Consider the following 19,022-nt stretch of genomic DNA (forward strand, 5'->3'; position numbering starts at 1 on the left):
AGAATGTTACCGAGGTGGATCATATCTGCCTTAAAAAAATTCTGTGACGTTTTGTCCAATTATCATTGCAGCCTGTCAGTGTTTGGCAGAATGCTGTTATGATTTTAAGAAATATTTTTTTTTGACATATTCAATATCTTTGCCGTTTCTTCAACAAAAGCTCCTCTAATTTGGGCGCAGACGACTGGACCGCTTAAAAGTTATATTGCTGCCAAAAAGGTTTCAGCCCAATGAAAAACATCCCTATTGCAGCGTTTGCAATTTAGTTTATCAAATTCAAAGGCAATTTTGTACCTAACAAACACAGTTGAATTTAAAGGAATAGCCTGACTTTCCAAGAGATTCCAGAGTCTCATCTGTCTGTAAATATGAGGCTACAGCCAGCAGCAGGTTAGCTTAGCTTAGCTTAGTAAAAGTCTTGAAATGATCCTTGATCAAGAAAAAGTCTGACACAGAAGCCCTCATACAACCACAAACTATTGATTTTAGACTGGATTTTGTACAAATTAGTAGAAATGATCTAATACCATTTATCCCTTCCCATTATTAATTATATGCTGCGTACTGCAACAAAGATTTACTCGGTGTGATCTCCTAACCCTAGTGGAAATCTTTAAGCCTTAAAAAACCTCTCTCACACAGCTAACAGTCTTTTTAATATTTCACACAAATGTTAATATCAATCAATATCACAAATAACTGAAAAGTATTAAGACAACTTCAGATAAGCACATCCCAAGGCTATCTAACACTCTTTATTTACCACTGCAGGCTACTTGGTAGATTTTAAATAACTGGGCAGAAAGCAGATGTTTTTATTGTGCACTATAAGCACTGCCACAGGTTGTTTCTTGTTTCTTTAATGGCTCGAATTTAATTAATGTGCTTATGTATTTTATGTACAACTTTCTTTTCTGTGTTTGGATAAGCTCACCAAGACAAGTTTCAATCAATCATGTTAATATTGCAATAAAGTATTGTATCTTGAGTCTTCTGATGCTGAACTCTGTATATCCGTTAATAAAGAATACTTATCTGATACCAGTGTGTTAAAAAACATATATGAACATTTTCTGATCAACTGTTTATTGATATTGGCTTTTTTAGCAGTAAAAAAAAAATCAGTTAATTGCATACCCGTGTACAGTAGGATGTTGGTGGTAAGTAGCACGGTCCCGTTTCAAATAAATGAATCATGTGTTATCAGATCGGTGTACTGGCTGATACTTCTGTCTCAAAGAGGCATTTCTGACACTGATGGCAGTATCACAGTATCAGAACGACTTGAAATGTATAGAAATCCCACTTTACATTGCAAAAGTAGCTGATCTGATGACTAGAATCAAACATCGAGGGAAATCATTAAGAGCACTTTCCAGCGGATATCAGTTTCTTCAAAGGTCTTTCTCTGCGAGACATCTGACAGTAAGTTATGCCTGCCAACCAACATGAGCTTTTCAGCCTCTCACTGAATCAAACAGCGATCTAAGACTGCGGGGAATTCTTGTTACATTTCTGAAACAGTCAAGATTGTATGTTTTCAGCGGAGAAATAGGAGGGAATTATAAAACGTCTCTGCCACTTAGATGTGAGATTCTTTAGCTCTGCTTTCTCTTTGTCTCTCAGCAGATAATTGCCTTTCAGCTTCCTCTCTGTGAAAAGGACGGTCTCTCCATATGGGTTTGGAAAGTAATATAAAGAAATGAGCTTATCTACTGTCCACTGATATGAATTCATTAAGAGGTGACCCAAACTCATTGTTATTCTGGGGAGGTTATTACAAGCTACTAAGACAGTGTGTCTGACTGTACGGTTTCCAAGATAGACGATGCAAGTGCAAATATTATGCAGATTAATTCGGTTATAAATAACCAACGGCTGAATACTAGACCCTCATCACTGCAAACATTTCCTCACAAAGTACATGTAGTTAAAGTGCAAAAGGACACAGAAATAATGAGGAACATGGAAGATAAAGATTTATGGTTTGGTAAACTCAGCATGAGGGTCAGCCATTGAATATCTGCAAAACTAAAACTTTCAACTTTTTAAAACATTGCTTATTATTTGACTAGAATTAAAAGTTGAAAAATAATCAATAGTTTATGCCTTCTGAGCATCTTCTCTGCACTGTACCTGTTTTGGTGCTGAGGCGCGATGGTTGTGGGGAAACTTCCACCTGAATCCCCCTGGAACTCAGTAAAGGCCTGGTCTCCTGCTCCTGCCTTTGGGGCCTCTTGGAAGTCCTGGAAGTCATCGTCATCGGCTTTGGTCGCCTGAGTTGAGAACACGTTGGTTAGTAAGATGCGAATTATGATCAAGTAAAGGAGAATGCAGAACCGTAGGCATTGTTACCTGTGCAGGAGGGAAACTGGCGATGAAATTAGAGTTTGCGGGATGTTGAACCGGTGCTGCAGGTGCCATGGCCATGACTGGTGGTGCTTGTGTGGGCATGGCCATGGAGACAGGGGGCGTGGCCATCATGGGCTGCTGATGCTGGTGCTGGTGCTGGTGCTGGGGCATGACAGAGGCCATGGCCATAGCCAGGGCTGGCAGGTTGGGCACTGGTGGAGAGGGGAACTGACTGAGGATTTCCACATTCATTGCTGGGAGGCCACTCTGAAACAAAGGATACAACTGGTTATATCTACTGTTTTGTTGTCATTGTTAACAACTCCGGTTAAAAGACAGAAACTAAGAAGGAATGTACATGGAAAAAACACATTGAAACCATTTTTTAAAACAAATATAGGTTTGTGGGAAAAAATGGCCCCCATTAGAAGCCAGAGAGCCAGTGAGGAAGTGAGCATAAATAATGAGATGGAGAGATACATACTGTTGGTTTTGGTCTTTTCATGGAGTTGGAAAAAACATAGAACACCAACTTATTCCCGAAGAGGAAGTTTTACTGTTGATTTTCTTCTGTTGCAAGTTGCAAATAAAATGCAGTTTTTGATTTCACTCACAGTGTGTCAGGACCCTTTGGCTACTCTGAAGCTATCTTATTTGATGCCAACATGTATTCACTGAACTTGGGGAAAAAAGACCGATGTTTGCATATAAATTATTCAATAAAGTCACGCTCCTTTTGAACAGATGTCACTGGCAGACTCAGACTTTTCCCCTCACGTTGTTGTGCTTGTGTTTTAAAGCTCTTGAAGATTTACATCACCGAAGGTGTCTTATTATTCCTCGCATGGAAGTGGTGGCATGCGGTGTTTCGTGAGCTGCCTGCAGATTTGCATCCTCCCAGGGGTGGTGGTGACAGGCCCAGGCTAAGGATGATAAGAAGCCTCCTGCCAAACTCGGCCGATGGGGACTCAGACGTATATTCGGCTTACAATGCTTCACGAGCTCTGGGCTGATTCACAGTGCTGCATCCTTCTCCCTATTTCTAGCTAAGCCTAATTTCAGCATGTAGTCTGTGGCGAAGCTCTGTGGCAGCCATGGGGGATGATTAGTGAAGTCGTTCTAAGTGGATAATTTGTCTTGACTTCAGTGTTTACCTGCGCCACACCAATTAGTGCAAGTACAGTGTAGAGCTCCTCCTTGGTCAGCATGCCAGGTGTTGTGCGGTTGGCTGATGCCCAGATTTGCCCCAGTGCTTCCCTGGGAAGACCTGATGACATTAGTATTGGGTAAAGTTTGGCTGTGTCGATCCCTGCCGGAGTCATGGTGAATTCCAGAACCTTCTTGAACATTTCTAAGGAAAAAATACAGAAAGGAAAATGTTTAACTATGCAAGAAATTGTGAGATTGTCAATTAAATTCTTAATTCAAATGAAAGTTGCAGGTCACCTTCTTTTTTAAAACACAGTGTAATGTAACATATAAATATATAAAATACTATACTGAAAAAGGGATGTTATTGATTAATTGATAAAAAGCTGTTAGGAATTGAGCTAATTAAAATCGTATTACCCAATAGATGGATGCATCAAATAGTGTCTTTTTGACAAATTACAAGTACATGTTTATTTATCATTATTTTGTGTAACTTTTTTTTTTTTTTTTTTTTAATATTTTTTCTGGCATAGACACCTTTATTAAGCAGTAGACAGATAGGAAATATGGGAGAGAGAGAGGGATGTGACATGCAGCAAAGGACCTCCGGCCGGAATCGAACCGGGGTCGGCTGCGTATGTGGCATGCGCTCTAACCACTCAACCACCTGCGCGCCTATTTTGTGTAACTTATTCAAGTAACCTGATGTTTACTTTATCTGTCCTTTATACTCCTAATGCATCATAATGCATCTGATGTGGCATCAAACATAGATCATGTCAGAGGTTTAAACAGTTTTCTAATGGAAAAACATGCGACATATTTCATATCTTATGAATGATTAACCGATAATCAATTGTTAAGGCAGCTGACTAACAATGAAAGAAACTGCTTAAAATGTGCATCCCTCTACTGGATATATTTGTGTATCAATGTTTACCTGGGACGAGGCTGTCATTGTAAACCCAGGCTGGCACCATGGGCTGGATGTGCTCTTGCTGTGGGTACACACCAACACCTGCTGTCACAAGCACACACACACACACAGTTAGTTGTTATAGCAAAAAGCCTTGTCCAGGTATACGATCTGCCAAGCCTCTTGGCAGCTGAGCCCTGCTTGTATCGAACTCAACAAAATCATACACCTGATGTCTGGAAGGCTTGGTGCAGATGTAACGCTCCCCTGCACTGAATCACAAGCGTCAGACATCTATAAATCAGTCCGTGAGCCATTTCCAGTTTCAAGGAGAGGGGAGAGAGGAGACTGCCTTGTAAGAATAAAATAACTAAAAATCTAATTTAACTGCTGGCATTGACCTAAATAAGCTTTATTTTTCCAGCAAATATGCTAAAAAACATTTTGAAAAAAAAAAATGGCCCATAACACTGCAGGGCATCTGTTTGTTCAGGCAGCCACTTTGTCTTGGGCAGTTAAATGAATCTTATTACAAATCTCCCCGGTCTCTGTGATGAGCCTCTATATTTCCCTCGATGACACGGACACAGACAAACAAATAACAGCACAAAGGAGTAGCCGTACAGCATGCACAATCAGCCTTGGATTATGTTTGGACCCCAGTGGCACCTGCCAATCCATGCGCATCCCTGTTAAACCAAAGCAGTCAGCATGCGCCAAAGGTCGTTCTCTGAGAGGGTGTTACACAGCAAGGGAACAGACAGCAGCTTATTGAGTCAGCACGTATTACCTCAGGACCGTGATATACAAGGTCCATTTCCACAATGTGTGCAAAGAGCGCCAACATGAGAAGGACCCTCTAATAAGATTTGGCCCGAAGTGACAGATGTATAAAGCGGGCAGAAATAAGAGCAGAGACTTGGCTTAGGAGATGTAAAGACACCAGGGACAGTACCTGAAAGACACCGCCACTCAATAATAATCTCAGAGGTGAAGAAAATGTCAGAGGGATTTCATTTAACAGCACAGAGGCGACAATAGTGTGAAGCCCAGTTCAGAATCTGGTATTGTGACCCGAAGAGATAGAAAGGATTAAGCCGTTATAATGGATCAAGAGCGAAAATATTTCCCCAGGACAGACAGAAAACTGCCACCTTGATTGTGTGTTAATACTACAGCAAAGCAAGAGAGAGAGAAAGCTATAAAGTCTAATAAACAGGCACATCTCTCACCACTGTCACTACTGGTTTGAGGAGACAAGTCAGCAGCTGATGTGGGGATGCTGGGTGCTGACACCGGGGCCGCTGTGACGAAGACAGAGCTCAAGTCCTCAGGGCCCGCAGCCCAGTTCCTGGATTTAGTACTGGGTTGAAACTGGGCTGACGCTTGAGCTCTAGAACCCATTTTAGACAAACTCTGCTTGGACTTGAAGCTAACATGGGCTGTCTTATCAGCAGTGAGATCGCATGAAGAGAATAGCTTCTCTTCCAGGGAGGGGCCTAGAGGGTTGAATGAGGAACAGGTTTCTTAATAAAACACACTTGCTTTACAGACAAGAACTGAAGTTTCCTATTTCTCAGAAGCTAAACTGACAAATACACTTGTTGCTATACATTCAGGGGTCAGATATTTAATATGTTTTTGTAGCCCTTTTCAGACACATAACAGTTATTTACTATAGGTTTAAATGAGAAAACAGCATCAATAAAAATTGTGTGTTTGGTCTCATGTAATATGTATTTAGAGGCGTTCCTGTTCAGTGCCGCAAAATATGGGAGAAGGGAATAAAAATTCACAGCATCTGCAGGTGATTTATCACTGCGGCAGAAGAAATTGCATCTGAAATTTAACGTATGAACAACATAGGGGTACAATCTACTGCACTGTTTTATCAGATGCATACTAAGAGAAGAGAAAGAGATTAAAGCCAGGTCTGACTTATGAGTGAGAAACTGACAGAAATAAGTGTCATTTTTCTTTTCTGACTTTTACTTAATCATAGCAAGTACCCCCCAGTACAGTTTGATACAATTGAAGCTGCCAGTAATAATTATCTAATTGGCTCTGTATTTTTCTTTTCTTTTTATCAGTTTACAGAGGGCTTATTTGGTATGAATACATGCTTACAGTTACAAGTGTCTTATCTTCAAACTCTGTCACATTAAGTTCAGCAGTAGAGCTACAACTATTCAATGGATTCAATAAGTCGATCAAAAGTATATTAATTGTCAACTATTTGAGGAGTCTGAAGAGAAAAGAAGTGTCTTTGTGTTTTTACTTGTTGGTGGAACAAAAGAAGCAATTTAAAGATGTCAAATTCAAAGCATTTTTCAGATTTTTTGACATTATAAAGAAATTGTTCTTTTAACCCGATTACTACAGGAAACCTCTTGCTGCCTGCTCAAGCCTCGCAGAAAGTCTCAGACCAAAAGCTAGCTAACATTGAACAGATGTTTGTACAGACTGAGTGTGCGGATGCATTTTTTTTGTCCTAGGTTCACATTTTAAAAACTAAAAGATAAATTGATTGATCGTGAAATAATTGTTAGTTGCAGCCCTACTCAGCAGCAGATAAAAAACTTTCTTTGGAGAGCTTTTATCTTTTATTAGCTTAAAAGCAGCCATGTGTGAAAATCAGACAAGCTGTGGCAGGACTCATTAACATCCACCTGCAGAAAATACCACTAAAGAGAAAAAAATGCAGTGATTTAAAATATGATTCAATAAATAATAAATAAAACAGTTTGTATTATTTCATTTTTGTCATCTTACATTTTGCAGCCTGCACATAATTTATCTATCCTGTATCACTATTGTGTAGATTTTCTCAGGGCCAATTAACCATGTCTAATTTCTGCAATTTAGATTCAACAGTATCTGAACAAGATAAATTAAAGATTAAAAAAATGCATTCCTGTGTGTTGTCTTTTTTGTCTTCTATCAGAGGCAAGTGATCCCAAGGCCATCTAATCTGCTTATTCCAGATGCTAAACAACTAGGTCAAAAATGTCTCAGAGGATTGGTGGATGACACTCGATGGAGAGCAAGCTGTTGCATTTCTCTGGACAGAAGGTGATCTCTCTGTCCTGTCATTCATAGTCTAGAGGCCAAGAGCTGTCACAGAGCAGCTGCTCATCCCAGAGATTAGACAGCAGACAGGTGAAAGTGACAGTCTGATCAGTGCACAGACCATAAACCAAGTCATTATTAGTGGCTTCAGCTGATTCAGCTACTAAATGGTTCAAATCTACTTGCAGTCTTAAATTGGATTTCTTATCCATTTTGCATCCTTGTTTGTCTGGTAGCTTTAAAGGTGTAGGTAATGAGGCCATCTGCTGTGCTGACTGCATGCTTTAACACTGCAACACAGGCCAAAAACAACCCAAAACCCAGACGTACCAGTAAAAATATTCCGCATCAGCAATAAAAACAGCACCACTCGTAAAAAAATAAATAAATAAATCCTCCAGATTCATTCAAAGTTTAAATGGGTGAGTATAAATTATGAGGACAGGAGGGGAGGTGGCAACAAAGCAGAATAAGAGTTACCTTGAAATGTAGATTGGGAGCTGGTGTTGACAGCAGAGTGCTGGGTGACAGTGGGGATGGAGACAGAGGCAGGGAGGGACTGAGGGATGGAGGAGGAAGAGGAGGACAGACCTGCCCTCAGGGGAGGGGGTGAAGGCTGGACTTGGGCCTGAGAGGAGAGGTGGAGGTTGGAGGAAGGAAAAGCGTTTACAGGACCCTGAACAAAGTCACTAAAGTCGTCATCGTCTTCAGGGAAACCTGTGTTGGGGGCTGAGGACGAAGGCTGGCCGTGGGTGTGAGAGGAGAGGCCAAAGGTGGAGGAAGTGGACGAGGGTGGAGGGAAAGAGGCGGGGGCGTCTAAAGGCCCCTGAAAGTCACTAAACTCGTCATTGTCCTCCGACAAAGCCGGGGGGAGGGAGTGAGTGGTGACAGACGGGTGTGATGGCGATGAGTCTGCAAAAATGGAGAAATAATAATGATGGCACAACACATGACACACACACTAAAATGGAGAATGAATCAAGCGCCTCTCATTGCAACAGTGAGATAAGACTATTTTGTGCACGACCAGAAATTGTAGAGCTGCTAATTAAACCAAAATCTCTTGACACACAGTGCTGGATTAATATTTTGATTACGCTTTTTTTCTGGTGAAATACTAGACAGTGTTTGCTTGTCTAGTTGCTAATGATCATTCATATTAATCCAGGTTTGACAGGTTAAGAGATAAAAATCGATCTTCATGCCTCATATATGTATAAAAGTTATGACAAGGACCTGCTAAGAAGACACTGCTTCAACATTTCAAGTTTGGGATGTTACTTTAAGATGTTTTTAGTTGCATTAACTTCAATTTTCTGACATGCACAGATATAAATTAATTGAGGGAAATCTCAGTTCCACAACACTGCAGAAAGCTCCGAACGTGAACAGCAAAGTTCATAAAAAGGTTCTGTATTGAACACATACAAATTCAGACACTACTTATAAGTGATAACGACAATACTGACGGGCGACCAGATGAAGCGGCAGATGTGAAAAACTATGTTATGTGATTAAGAATGTGTGTTGCATATTATGTGCTCAAATAGACAATCCCAATTTTGGCTCATTTTGCTGCCAGCTGGGCCGTCGTCATGCTGACCTGCCTCTGATCCTGCTATTACTCTCAGCAAGGAGCTACACAAAGCTGATCTGCTGATGGAGAGGCACAACAGTAAAAAACCAGGGATTACAACTAAAGACATTGAGGTGAAGTTACCTTGCTTCTTAGTCTGTGATGATGGAGTGGGGTGCATCTTTGCGTCTCTGCTGAAGCCGTCCAGGTTGCCTTTGATTGCTTCCAAGGCGTCATCACGGCTCTTTTCTCCTGTCTGAGTACAGACCAATAGAGTATTAAGAGCCCAGAGGGTAACACAGATGAGAGTTGAGCATGTCAGAAAAATGATAAAATGAATAGGATGGGTAGAGAAACTCACCTTGGGTTTGACACTGCTGAGCAGCCTCAGCTTTTGCTTCTGCTCCTCAAACTGTCTTCTTTTCCTGTCCTCCTCCAGCATCTTCTGCTGCTGCTCCAGACGTTTTCTAAAAGGGCAGGACGAGTACAGACATTATATCGAGAGCTGAGTAAATAATATTCTTGAACAGATTAGGAACGGGGCAAGACAGTGGCACACACAATTTTCTGTATACAGACATCCAGATGTGAAAAGACCAAAACTGAAAAACTGAAGGGTTTCAAGGGCAGACTGCGCATTAGGAAAACTGTATGAATTTTGAATTTTCACCATTTCAAAAATAAATGGAGTAGAAAAATTGCAGAAAGGAGGCTCTTCAAAAACAGTGGGTCCTTTTGTCTCTCATTATTGGGTCCTCTCAATAAAATAATCATAACTCTGGTTTGTTTAATAACTACAACTACAATGTAGATTTACTTTGGTCAGGTGTTTGTGTGCTTTTGTAGTAAACTTGTTCCTTTATGTAAATATATGAAATTATAAATAAATATTTGTTGAAATAATTCTGTAGAAAATAATAACAGCATGCTTCACTTTGCTTAGCCGAACTAGTTGCTGCACAGCATTTTAAGATGGTGCACCAAAACAAAAACAACTGAGTATCTCTGTGAAGGGATTTAGTATGTCGTCTTCCTCTTCATTTTTGCACGGCCTGTATTCAGTCCGTTGTTGGCCAGTTGTGCCAACAAGTCTCTTCAATTGTTTAATTTTCCTCACAACAGAAATAATGTTTTGAGGTTGAGAACAAAAACACTTGTGCCACTTTTACACCAAAATGTACATATATGCAGGTTTTTAATCGCAGGTTGACTTGTTTACATTGCTGTTAGATGAGTTTGCCAGTTATTTTGTGTTTGTTATGAAAATCTACCGTGGAGTTACTCAGCTGGATAAAATGTACAAATGAGGATGTGACCATTCGAGCTTACACACAGACTCCACACAAACAAAAACAAAGAAGAACCGTGATGTCTTACTGGTGCTCCTCTGCCATTTGTTTCTGCATGTCAGCAGTGTACTGGGGTCCAGCCGGTCTCATACCCATAAACTGTGGCTGACCCAAGAACTGCATCCCTGGGGTTTGCATCCCGATAGCCATGCCACCCTGTCAGACACAAAAAACACACAAACAGCAGCTCAGAAATCTCATTAGCATTCCTACTGTCACACTCCTTTTCACTTGATATTAAATGCTCACACCAAGGGACAGCAACGCAATTCAGAATGATGTTAATGGACTTAAAAATCACCAGGCTGCGATAAATTCCTGTTAATGTGCTGATGTTTAAAAGAGTCTGCGAGAAGATTGATTTGAAAGCTAATATGGTTAAGAGGTCCCAGGCTTCCACTTGAATGAAATCTGTTAAATCAATATAGAACTGTTTCAGTATCATGTATTCATTAATGGAAGCCCACACAAATACTACAAATGAGGAAAAAAAAGGACAATTTCACCTAAAAACACAAACAAATGGACAAACAAAGAATCACAGTGATAAATAAATACAGTGTAACCATCGCAGATACACAATCTCACCTGCATTGGCATGGCCCCTGGGGGCATCTGTCCGCCATAGTTCATTCCCATCATGCCCTGCATGTTCGGCTGCATGACAGGAACCATGGGGAAGCCCTGCTGTTGCTGCTGCTGCTGTTGCTGCATGGGTACCATGCCTGCAGAAACACACACACACACTGTTATGATGTACTGTAGACATGACAAACTATAGAGCATTCAATTACTGTTTGAAGCATGAAAAGAATCCCAATTTAAAGTCCACTGAAGAAAACTTAATACAAGTCTGGAGTCTGAAAAAAAAAAAAAGCCTCCAGAGTCTGGACATGATTCACTATTGCAAATCAATTTCTTGGACAGCTGGAAAAAGACACGGGCTCAGCAACAACCAAATCTGTTTTTCTGGTGACTACTGTGACAGCTTGCAGCAAAACAAGAGCAGTGAGGGGAGAAAAAATGGAAAAGTGTCTGTTTGTTTTCACAGATGCTGTGTGAGCTGACAGCCAGAGCTGAGCAGCCAGCTCCTCCTGCAGCCTCCAGATGATTCACCGTGTTAGGGCTCAACAGGGCTGAATAAGTGGCTTGTTTAGGAGGCTGCACACAATCTACTTTGTCTAAAATGACACAGCTAATGGGAGCATGTAATGACCCCTGAGAGACGCTTATCCCGATGGTGTGCGGATGGTTTATCAGGAGTGTTGCTGCAAAGTCAACAGCCTAAATATGACAAACACACACAGCTAAATGATAGTATATCTGAGGCATGAAATGCACCATTCTAGGCATGGTTAACAAAGGTATGAGCTCCAATGTGCCAGATCCCTGCTGCTTCTTACTTCTACTAATGACTTCAAGTGATCTTAAATGGCAAGCCAATTGTTATCAGGGAACACTTACGAGTAGCAAATTAGAAACAATCTGGCTGGAGTTTTATAGACATCTATTCTTAATCTTTAATGAGAGAACCCAGTACGACAACAGCTGAACATGTTCTGCATTTGTGCCTGATCAGTGAAAGTAAGTGAATCTAAATCTATGAAAAGTTTTTCAGTATCTTGTTGCATTTAGTCTGAAAGCTTAAAAATCACATTTAAACATGTTGCAACATCATGAAATGTTAATGACAAAGGATTACATCTGTAGGTTGTTATACTCCACACACACACTGACATAGTGCGCTAGATAATCAACAGGTCACCTTTTAAAGCAAAATCATCAGTATCTGATAAATGTAAAAAAAAAACTAGGGAAATAGGGGTGTGCTTCTGTAGGCCCATCAGGATCATTCCATCATTTACATTTTTATATTTTTTCAATTCAAAAGTTAGCTATTATTTGTAGGGTGTATCTACATTATTATGCAACTGTATCACAATTGAGTGGCATATCACAATATGAGGGGCATATAACGGTCTTAATATGACAATAATAGTGTTTATCACCATTACTTCGGGGACAATATATCATGAAACCAGAAGTAGATATCATAACAGACCTAATTCTCAAAATGAAACTGGTTATATATATTTTAAGTAAAGCCTTTGGATGAATAGACTGGTAATGTTGATTGTAGACTGACTCACCTTGTGGCGGTCCCAGACCCCCTCCAACAGGATACATAAAACTAAAGAGAAAGAAAAAGAAGAATAAGAAATAAAGGTTATAAGATTCACACAAAAGTTACAGTAACGAAAAATAAAGATAATAGCCTAATACTTTAGCTTAACAGCTGTAACTTTAGTATGTGAACTCGTCCTGCAAGATTTCATTGTCCTGACAAAATGGTAGAAATTTAGGTTAAAAATTTTCTTAGTTTATTGTGCTTAAAAAAAATTTACAGAGAGAACATCACCAACCCAAAGCATCAGGATTCGACAACCTGGGAATGACACACACACTAAAATGGAGAATGAATCAAGTGCCTCTCATTGCAACAGTGAGATAAGACTATTTTGTGCATGACCAGAAATTGTAGAGCTGCTAATTAAACCATCATCTCTTGACACACAGTGTTGGATTAATAGAAGCTATCTTCTACATGATCGCCTACTAATAAAAACAAGTTTTAAGATTCACTGTATTGTTCTATTTTGGATTTGGATCACAATCCCCCAGTTACTGCATCCACACTCAACACACATTAAAGAAAAGGGTCAGGCAGCTACAGGAAAGCATGACTGCATTTAGCTGAAATAAAATCTCTGAATTTCTGAGTAAGTAAACAAAAGCCTTATTTGTTATTCATAGCTGTGACATACACTAAATCTGTTGACCCAGTTGAGAACAACTTGTTCAGTTCTTGATGTAGCTTTTTCATCATAGGCTGCTTTGAATTCATGCTGTATTTTATTGTGCAATTGGCGTCATTTCCCAAACACCAGGTAAATAAAAGCTGCTTTCACGATAAGCACTAAATCTGGCAGGTAAAACGAAACATTGATTCTCAGTTTGCTGTCAGCAGCAAGTACAGAACAAGCCTCACAATGCGCCTTTTGTTCTGCAAACTTTAAATAGTTTCAGCTGATTCCCAAAGACTAGATTCATGGTGAATTTTTTGATCATTATCATTATGCCTAAAAGAAGCAAACTTAGTACAGTTTAATTTCCACAGGCGACTTGGACTCACTGTCACTGGGTCTGTCTGTGCTGAGAAACAGGCCTTTAAGAAATAATCAGAGGGAGCCTCCACGAGTTGGCCAAGTCTCTCATCACCAGAGCCAACCCAAACAAGCCTTCAGCTATTTGTCGAATAACTTATTACATCTCAGTTTTTCAGGCTGGAACTGATGATGCAGAAACAAACAGAAGAAAGAGCCAACCGGGTCTCTGCTTCCCCAACTGACTCAGAGCTAAATTTGAGCTTCTAACGAATCCAGTGGGTGAGTGACATTATCATACTGATAACTTCAGCACCAACACAACTGTGCTAACTAAAGGGAGGCAGGGAACTCATTGTCACACAGTTTAAAGCATTTACCAACGCAATTAACAACTCCCCATGGCAAACATGGAATAATGTTGACTTGAGTTTGATTTCTAAATGCAAATTAACTTTTGGAAGTATTGATAATTCATCATTATAAAGAGAATGTGTATTTTTGTACAGTGTGAGTTTTGGAAACTGTACGCCAGGGCTCAATATTTTAAGATTAACAATGGATGAAATGACTGTGTAATGAGGAAGGAGGCTGTCGAACTGAATTATTACAAGGCTCTGCAGAGTTTAACGGTGTCTTTCAAAGTGTTGTTATGTTTTCTTGCGAAACACTTAGGGGCCATCCACATGGAAACGCTTTTGTGTGTAAACGCACCGTTTTGCATCGTATTGGCCGATCGCCCACATGGATCCTGTAAACGCACTTTCTTGAAACCTGGTCTCAGGGTGTAAAAATTTGAAAACACCATCCTTGCGTTCTCGTGTGGACAGCGAATCCACATACTTTGCATATCGATGACGCCATTGCCCCACCCCTCGACCTCTAGCCTTTGACCTCTTAACCCGGCGATGTCTCATAACAACAACAACAACAGTAATGGCGGACTACATGCTTGTGTTCGTGCCGCAGAAGATATTGAGCCTATTAGAGTTACTTAGGCAAATTATTAAGCTCCTCTGCCACTACGCTGAGCGAAAAAGTATTATGGACAACCGACCAGCCATTTTCGTCTTCTTCTTGTTGTGTTCGGTTTCTTCAGTTTGTACACAGTGTACAAGCTTTATGCGCATGCTCCGTCTCCTCTTCTCCGTTTTTGGTGAATATCTAGCGCCACCTATAGGCCTGGCATATGAACTACAGCGTGTTGAGTCGTTTACAATGGATCCGTTTGGACGCAAGTATTCTTGAAACTATGCCAAGGAAGATGGGTGAAAAAAAAGATTGTTTTGGTTTGTTGTTCTGGTTCAGTCTCAACTCCCTCACCAGTTTTCAGCAGCAACTGGCAGCTGTTTTTTGTGGAAAAATCTCATAAAATTCAGTGTACACAACCTCTTCAAAAAAAAGCAAGAAGAGGTGGTAATCTCTAGGCCCCTTACAATATGATTTCAATTCAGAGGGCTACGACGCGTACCCATGTTTACATCCAGGCTTGTAGTTTATTTTCATTGTTGATAATTTTTTATAAATGTTTTTTAAATTTTTTCAATATATAACATGAATGAAAAATGCCAACAACCATTTCCCAAAGCTCAAGGTGACACCCTAAAATGTCTTGTTTTGACCACAATATGAACATATTCAGTTTACTGGCATTAACATTCACATTTAACAAACTGGAATCAGAAAGTTTTTTACAGTTGATAGCTAATCAATTAACTGATTAATCATTGCAGTTCTTGTGGTCTCATTAAATTGTTAAAAGTGATCAAAATTTCTAGAATTGGGATTAAATTGCCAGTTATCGACTCTTCTGCATCAAGATATAATTATTTTAAGAGAGAATCACAATGCATTCAAGAAAATTCCCACCACCATCAAGAGCAAAACTGAGCTAAAAGTAGAGTAACTATTAATATTGATTAGCAAAATCAATTGATGCTCCGTGTCTGAAAGCTGTGTACCAAAAAGACAGCTTGCTGGGAAGTGATAATAAGTCAGTGTAGTGTTTACAACTTGTTTCTGCTGCCCCCAACTGGAAAAAAAACATGTTTAATTGCCTTTATACCAGGTATGAAAACAGAAAGAAAAGAGGCAACATTTTCAAAGAGGGTGCAGTGATGCCCTCACAAAATAAAGCTTTGATCACCACAGCGACTGTACTCTGTTGTGTGGTTGTTTGTCCGTTTACTCATCCTACCCCGGATCTGTTCTGGATCATCCTTTTGATGTCAATTTCTGTGTCCTGTTGTTTATAAATCAATAAAGCTTTTTTGATATCATATAAGATGATTTGAGAGACTTTAGTAGTGTCGTCTCTAATGTTCAAATTCAGTTATTTTGATGTGTGTATATGAAGGAAGTGTCACATCATAATCTAAAAACATTTAACCTTAAGAAAATAGGCTGCCCTTCACACAGCACGGATGTAATACGACTGGCTGTTATCTTCAGTGATGATGCTTGACTTGGAGGGACTCTCACATCTGCTCCCTGTAAGATTTGCAGCTTAAAAAGCTTTTATAGGAGCACCACAGCAGCGCTGCCCACCATCCTGCAGCAAATAACAGGTCATGGCTGGGCAGATTAATATAGAGGGAGATAAGCAGTAATAGCAGCTGTGGACCAGGGCAGACCAGTGCCTTGTAAAGGCCTGTAATCATCCAACAGCTATCATCAAACTGTTTTGAACGCTGTGAGGCAGACGGCAGGGTCAGGAGTTTCAGTCAATGTCATCATCACTGAGGAGCTAAAACTGAAAATGTTTTGGAGAGTCCATAAGCTGCTCTTATAGTGAATATGCAGTAGACATAAAACCACTGAGAAATACAGACTCATTTGATTGGCTGATTAACTGAAATGAACCATATTCAATTTCCTGCTTGATTCTCAAATATTTTGATCATCTATTCAAAGATATGAAAAAGATTATCTGGTTTCAGCTTCTCAAATCAAGTGTTTTGTCATGTCTTGTAAATTGAATATCTTTGAAAAGAAATAATAATGAAATAAAATAATAAGGAAGTCACGTCTTGCCTTTTTCTACGTCCTTTATGAAAGTAAATCAAAAGTATTCTGGTTTTGGACTGTGGGTTAAACAAAAGAAGCAACTTAAACCTGCCATTTGTGTCACTGATCAGCATTTTCCACATTTTTGTGACACTTTACACTAAACAATTAATCATGAAAACAATTAGCAAACTCATCAATAATGAAGATAATCAAGTGTTGCAGTCCCACTATAAACATTGTGACCTGACATAATTTAAATTCTGGCTTCCATAGAGTATATTACATTAAATGCATTACTCATGTCCTCCACACCAGTTGGGGGGAAATTATATTATATAAACTCCACCAGTTACAAAACACACCACCCTGCATTAATACACTCTTGACAGGCAGGCAAGGACATCATCTGACACTCATGAAGTCAAATGTCTGACATATGGTGTGATCACATGGCTCGCTGCAGACAGAGAAACTTGCATGGAGCCATTATACGCTAAAAGGATTGATGTTATGCATCTCTGTCACCGTATCCACAAGGGATAAACAGCTTTGCAACTTTGCTTAAACAGCTTAGCATCATTATATACCATATTCAACACTTACAAAAGCAGTTTCAACTGTCAGGTAGTTTTTTTAAGCTGCCCTACTGCTCCACCTCCTGGATTTCCACGCTGGCACTCCTGACACATTTTACTTTATCATTGCTGTATTATCATATCAGGCAGCCAAACACACACTGTACTAACACCATCCAAAACTCAGTTCCCTTCATGGAAACGACTGGTATGGTGGAAGTATGGTACAACTGGCATCAAGTGGACAGACCACAAGAAGAAAGAAGAAAACTAAGACATGACAGCACACGTCATTAACTGTCTTTCAGATGTCAGCAGAATGATGAGCGCATAAAAGAGACCTACAATTATCTCCAGGTCGTCACGTTACATCTGCTTTTTCCTACTGCTGCTGAACACACTCATCTAGAGTCTTAAGGGCTTTGGTTTCACCTGTCAGATCAGTATCATCTAGTTAGTCGAGATACTTGTACCCTGACCATATTCATTATTCAAGCTGCCCGAGTTCAGTTAATGAAAGAATCATGAGTCCGGCCTTTTCATCTCCTCTGTAGACATCACCATACTGCTCTAATAAGATAGATGTACACCTCCTAAACACGTACAACTATTTACTGGGTAGAGATGTGGTGTATGCATGTGTGACAGGGTTTACTGTGTGATTCAGTGTATGATTATGAATCAAATATATGGCAGAGCAGTCTGACACCTGAGGAGGAGTTAAAAGAGTTCAACCCCTTCTGAAGCTGAGAAAAACTTGAATTTTGGAAGAATTTCTGCTCTGATGTGCTTCATTTTCTTAACTACTCAGCAGTGCATCAACATGACATTATATAACCCCATGTCAGACAATAAATTAGCCAGAAAGCCAGAGCTGATAAGGCCAAATATCAACAATATCAACCCTCCAAAGGCCTGTCAGCACATATGCTAGCTGTTTCCCAACAATGCTAAAACAGAGCCATTTCTTTTCAATAAATATTACATATTTTAGATTGTATCCATGAGCTGTAGACACAGTAACGAATAAAGACGACATGACACGTGAAATTTGTTCGTATATGTACATTTTTCGCATTATTTTGGTCCACTCTGAGCGCGAAGAGGCAGCACAAACAGCTAGCTAGCTACCGTTAGCTTTCCCAGTAACCTAACGTTAGCTGTGACACCTGACAACCAGCCATCTCATCTCATCAGCCTGCCTCGACAACAACACCAGCCTTCACCGCCGTCTCTGAGGTCCTCCTGTGGGATTAATGTGCTGCCAACCGGCGCTCAGAGGCGTATATTTCCCAAAATGTTATCAGCCTAACGACAGAGTTGATTTTAAAAGGTTATAATACCTGCTGCCTCCCCCAGATCCTGGCCGCAGCGCCATCTTGATAACAGCAGTCACTAGTCGGAAGATGACGTCAGCAAGTGACGGAGGATTAGTGGTGGGCTGTTTGGCCCCGAGGCTTGTCTCTCAGGCTCAGCACACAACCTGCTCCTACCAGGCTCCACCTGTCAAATGATCAGTAGATTTACTCGAGTACTGTACTCAAGTACAAATCTGAGGTACTTTTACTGTATATGACTATGTCCATTTTATGATTTATACCTTAGATTTATACTCCACTATATTTAGGAGGCAGATAATGCTACTTTTTTTACACTACTACCTTTAGTTACTTGTTACTTTTCAGATTACGATTTTCCAAACTGTTTAAAATCATTTGGTGATTTTGAATGAACATTTTTCTGATGATAATCCTTTTTAGAGATAGGTGGTTCTCAGAAAACAGCGACAATACAAACATATGATGATAATGCATTTTTAAGGACTAAACTACCCAACTGTATATATAAAAAAACCTCAAT

At 39.9% G+C, this 19,022-nt stretch overlaps 1 protein-coding gene across 13 annotated transcripts in view; it reads right to left on the minus strand.

Moving 5' to 3' along the window:
- The window catches only part of synrg (synergin, gamma), a 40,220-nt gene extending 21,619 nt beyond the window's left edge, over window positions 1–18,601 (minus strand). For 3 of the 13 annotated variants that reach the window (XM_030443108.1, XM_030443094.1, XM_030443057.1), the window contains exons 1-12: window positions 18,506–18,601; window positions 12,565–12,605; window positions 11,003–11,139; window positions 10,443–10,570; window positions 9,427–9,532; window positions 9,210–9,321; window positions 7,970–8,401; window positions 5,653–5,919; window positions 4,445–4,525; window positions 3,507–3,703; window positions 2,356–2,619; window positions 2,110–2,276 (exon numbers count right to left, since the gene is read on the minus strand). In XM_030443108.1, coding sequence (XP_030298968.1) covers window positions 2,110–2,276; window positions 2,356–2,619; window positions 3,507–3,703; window positions 4,445–4,525; window positions 5,653–5,919; window positions 7,970–8,401; window positions 9,210–9,321; window positions 9,427–9,532; window positions 10,443–10,570; window positions 11,003–11,139; window positions 12,565–12,605; window positions 18,506–18,540 — 1,967 coding nt within the window. In that variant the 5' untranslated portion in view covers window positions 18,541–18,601. The remainder of the gene's footprint in view (window positions 1–2,109; window positions 2,277–2,355; window positions 2,620–3,506; window positions 3,704–4,444; window positions 4,526–5,652; window positions 5,920–7,969; window positions 8,402–9,209; window positions 9,322–9,426; window positions 9,533–10,442; window positions 10,571–11,002; window positions 11,140–12,564; window positions 12,606–18,505) is intronic. The other 10 variants (XM_030443085.1, XM_030443102.1, XM_030443156.1 and 7 more) reach the window with 8 other exon arrangements.
- Between the last annotated feature and the right edge of the window lie 421 nt (window positions 18,602–19,022).

The sequence above is a fragment of the Sparus aurata genome, chromosome 2 (assembly GCF_900880675.1).
Source record: "Sparus aurata chromosome 2, fSpaAur1.1, whole genome shotgun sequence".
NCBI classification, from domain to species: Eukaryota; Metazoa; Chordata; class Actinopteri; order Spariformes; family Sparidae; genus Sparus; species Sparus aurata.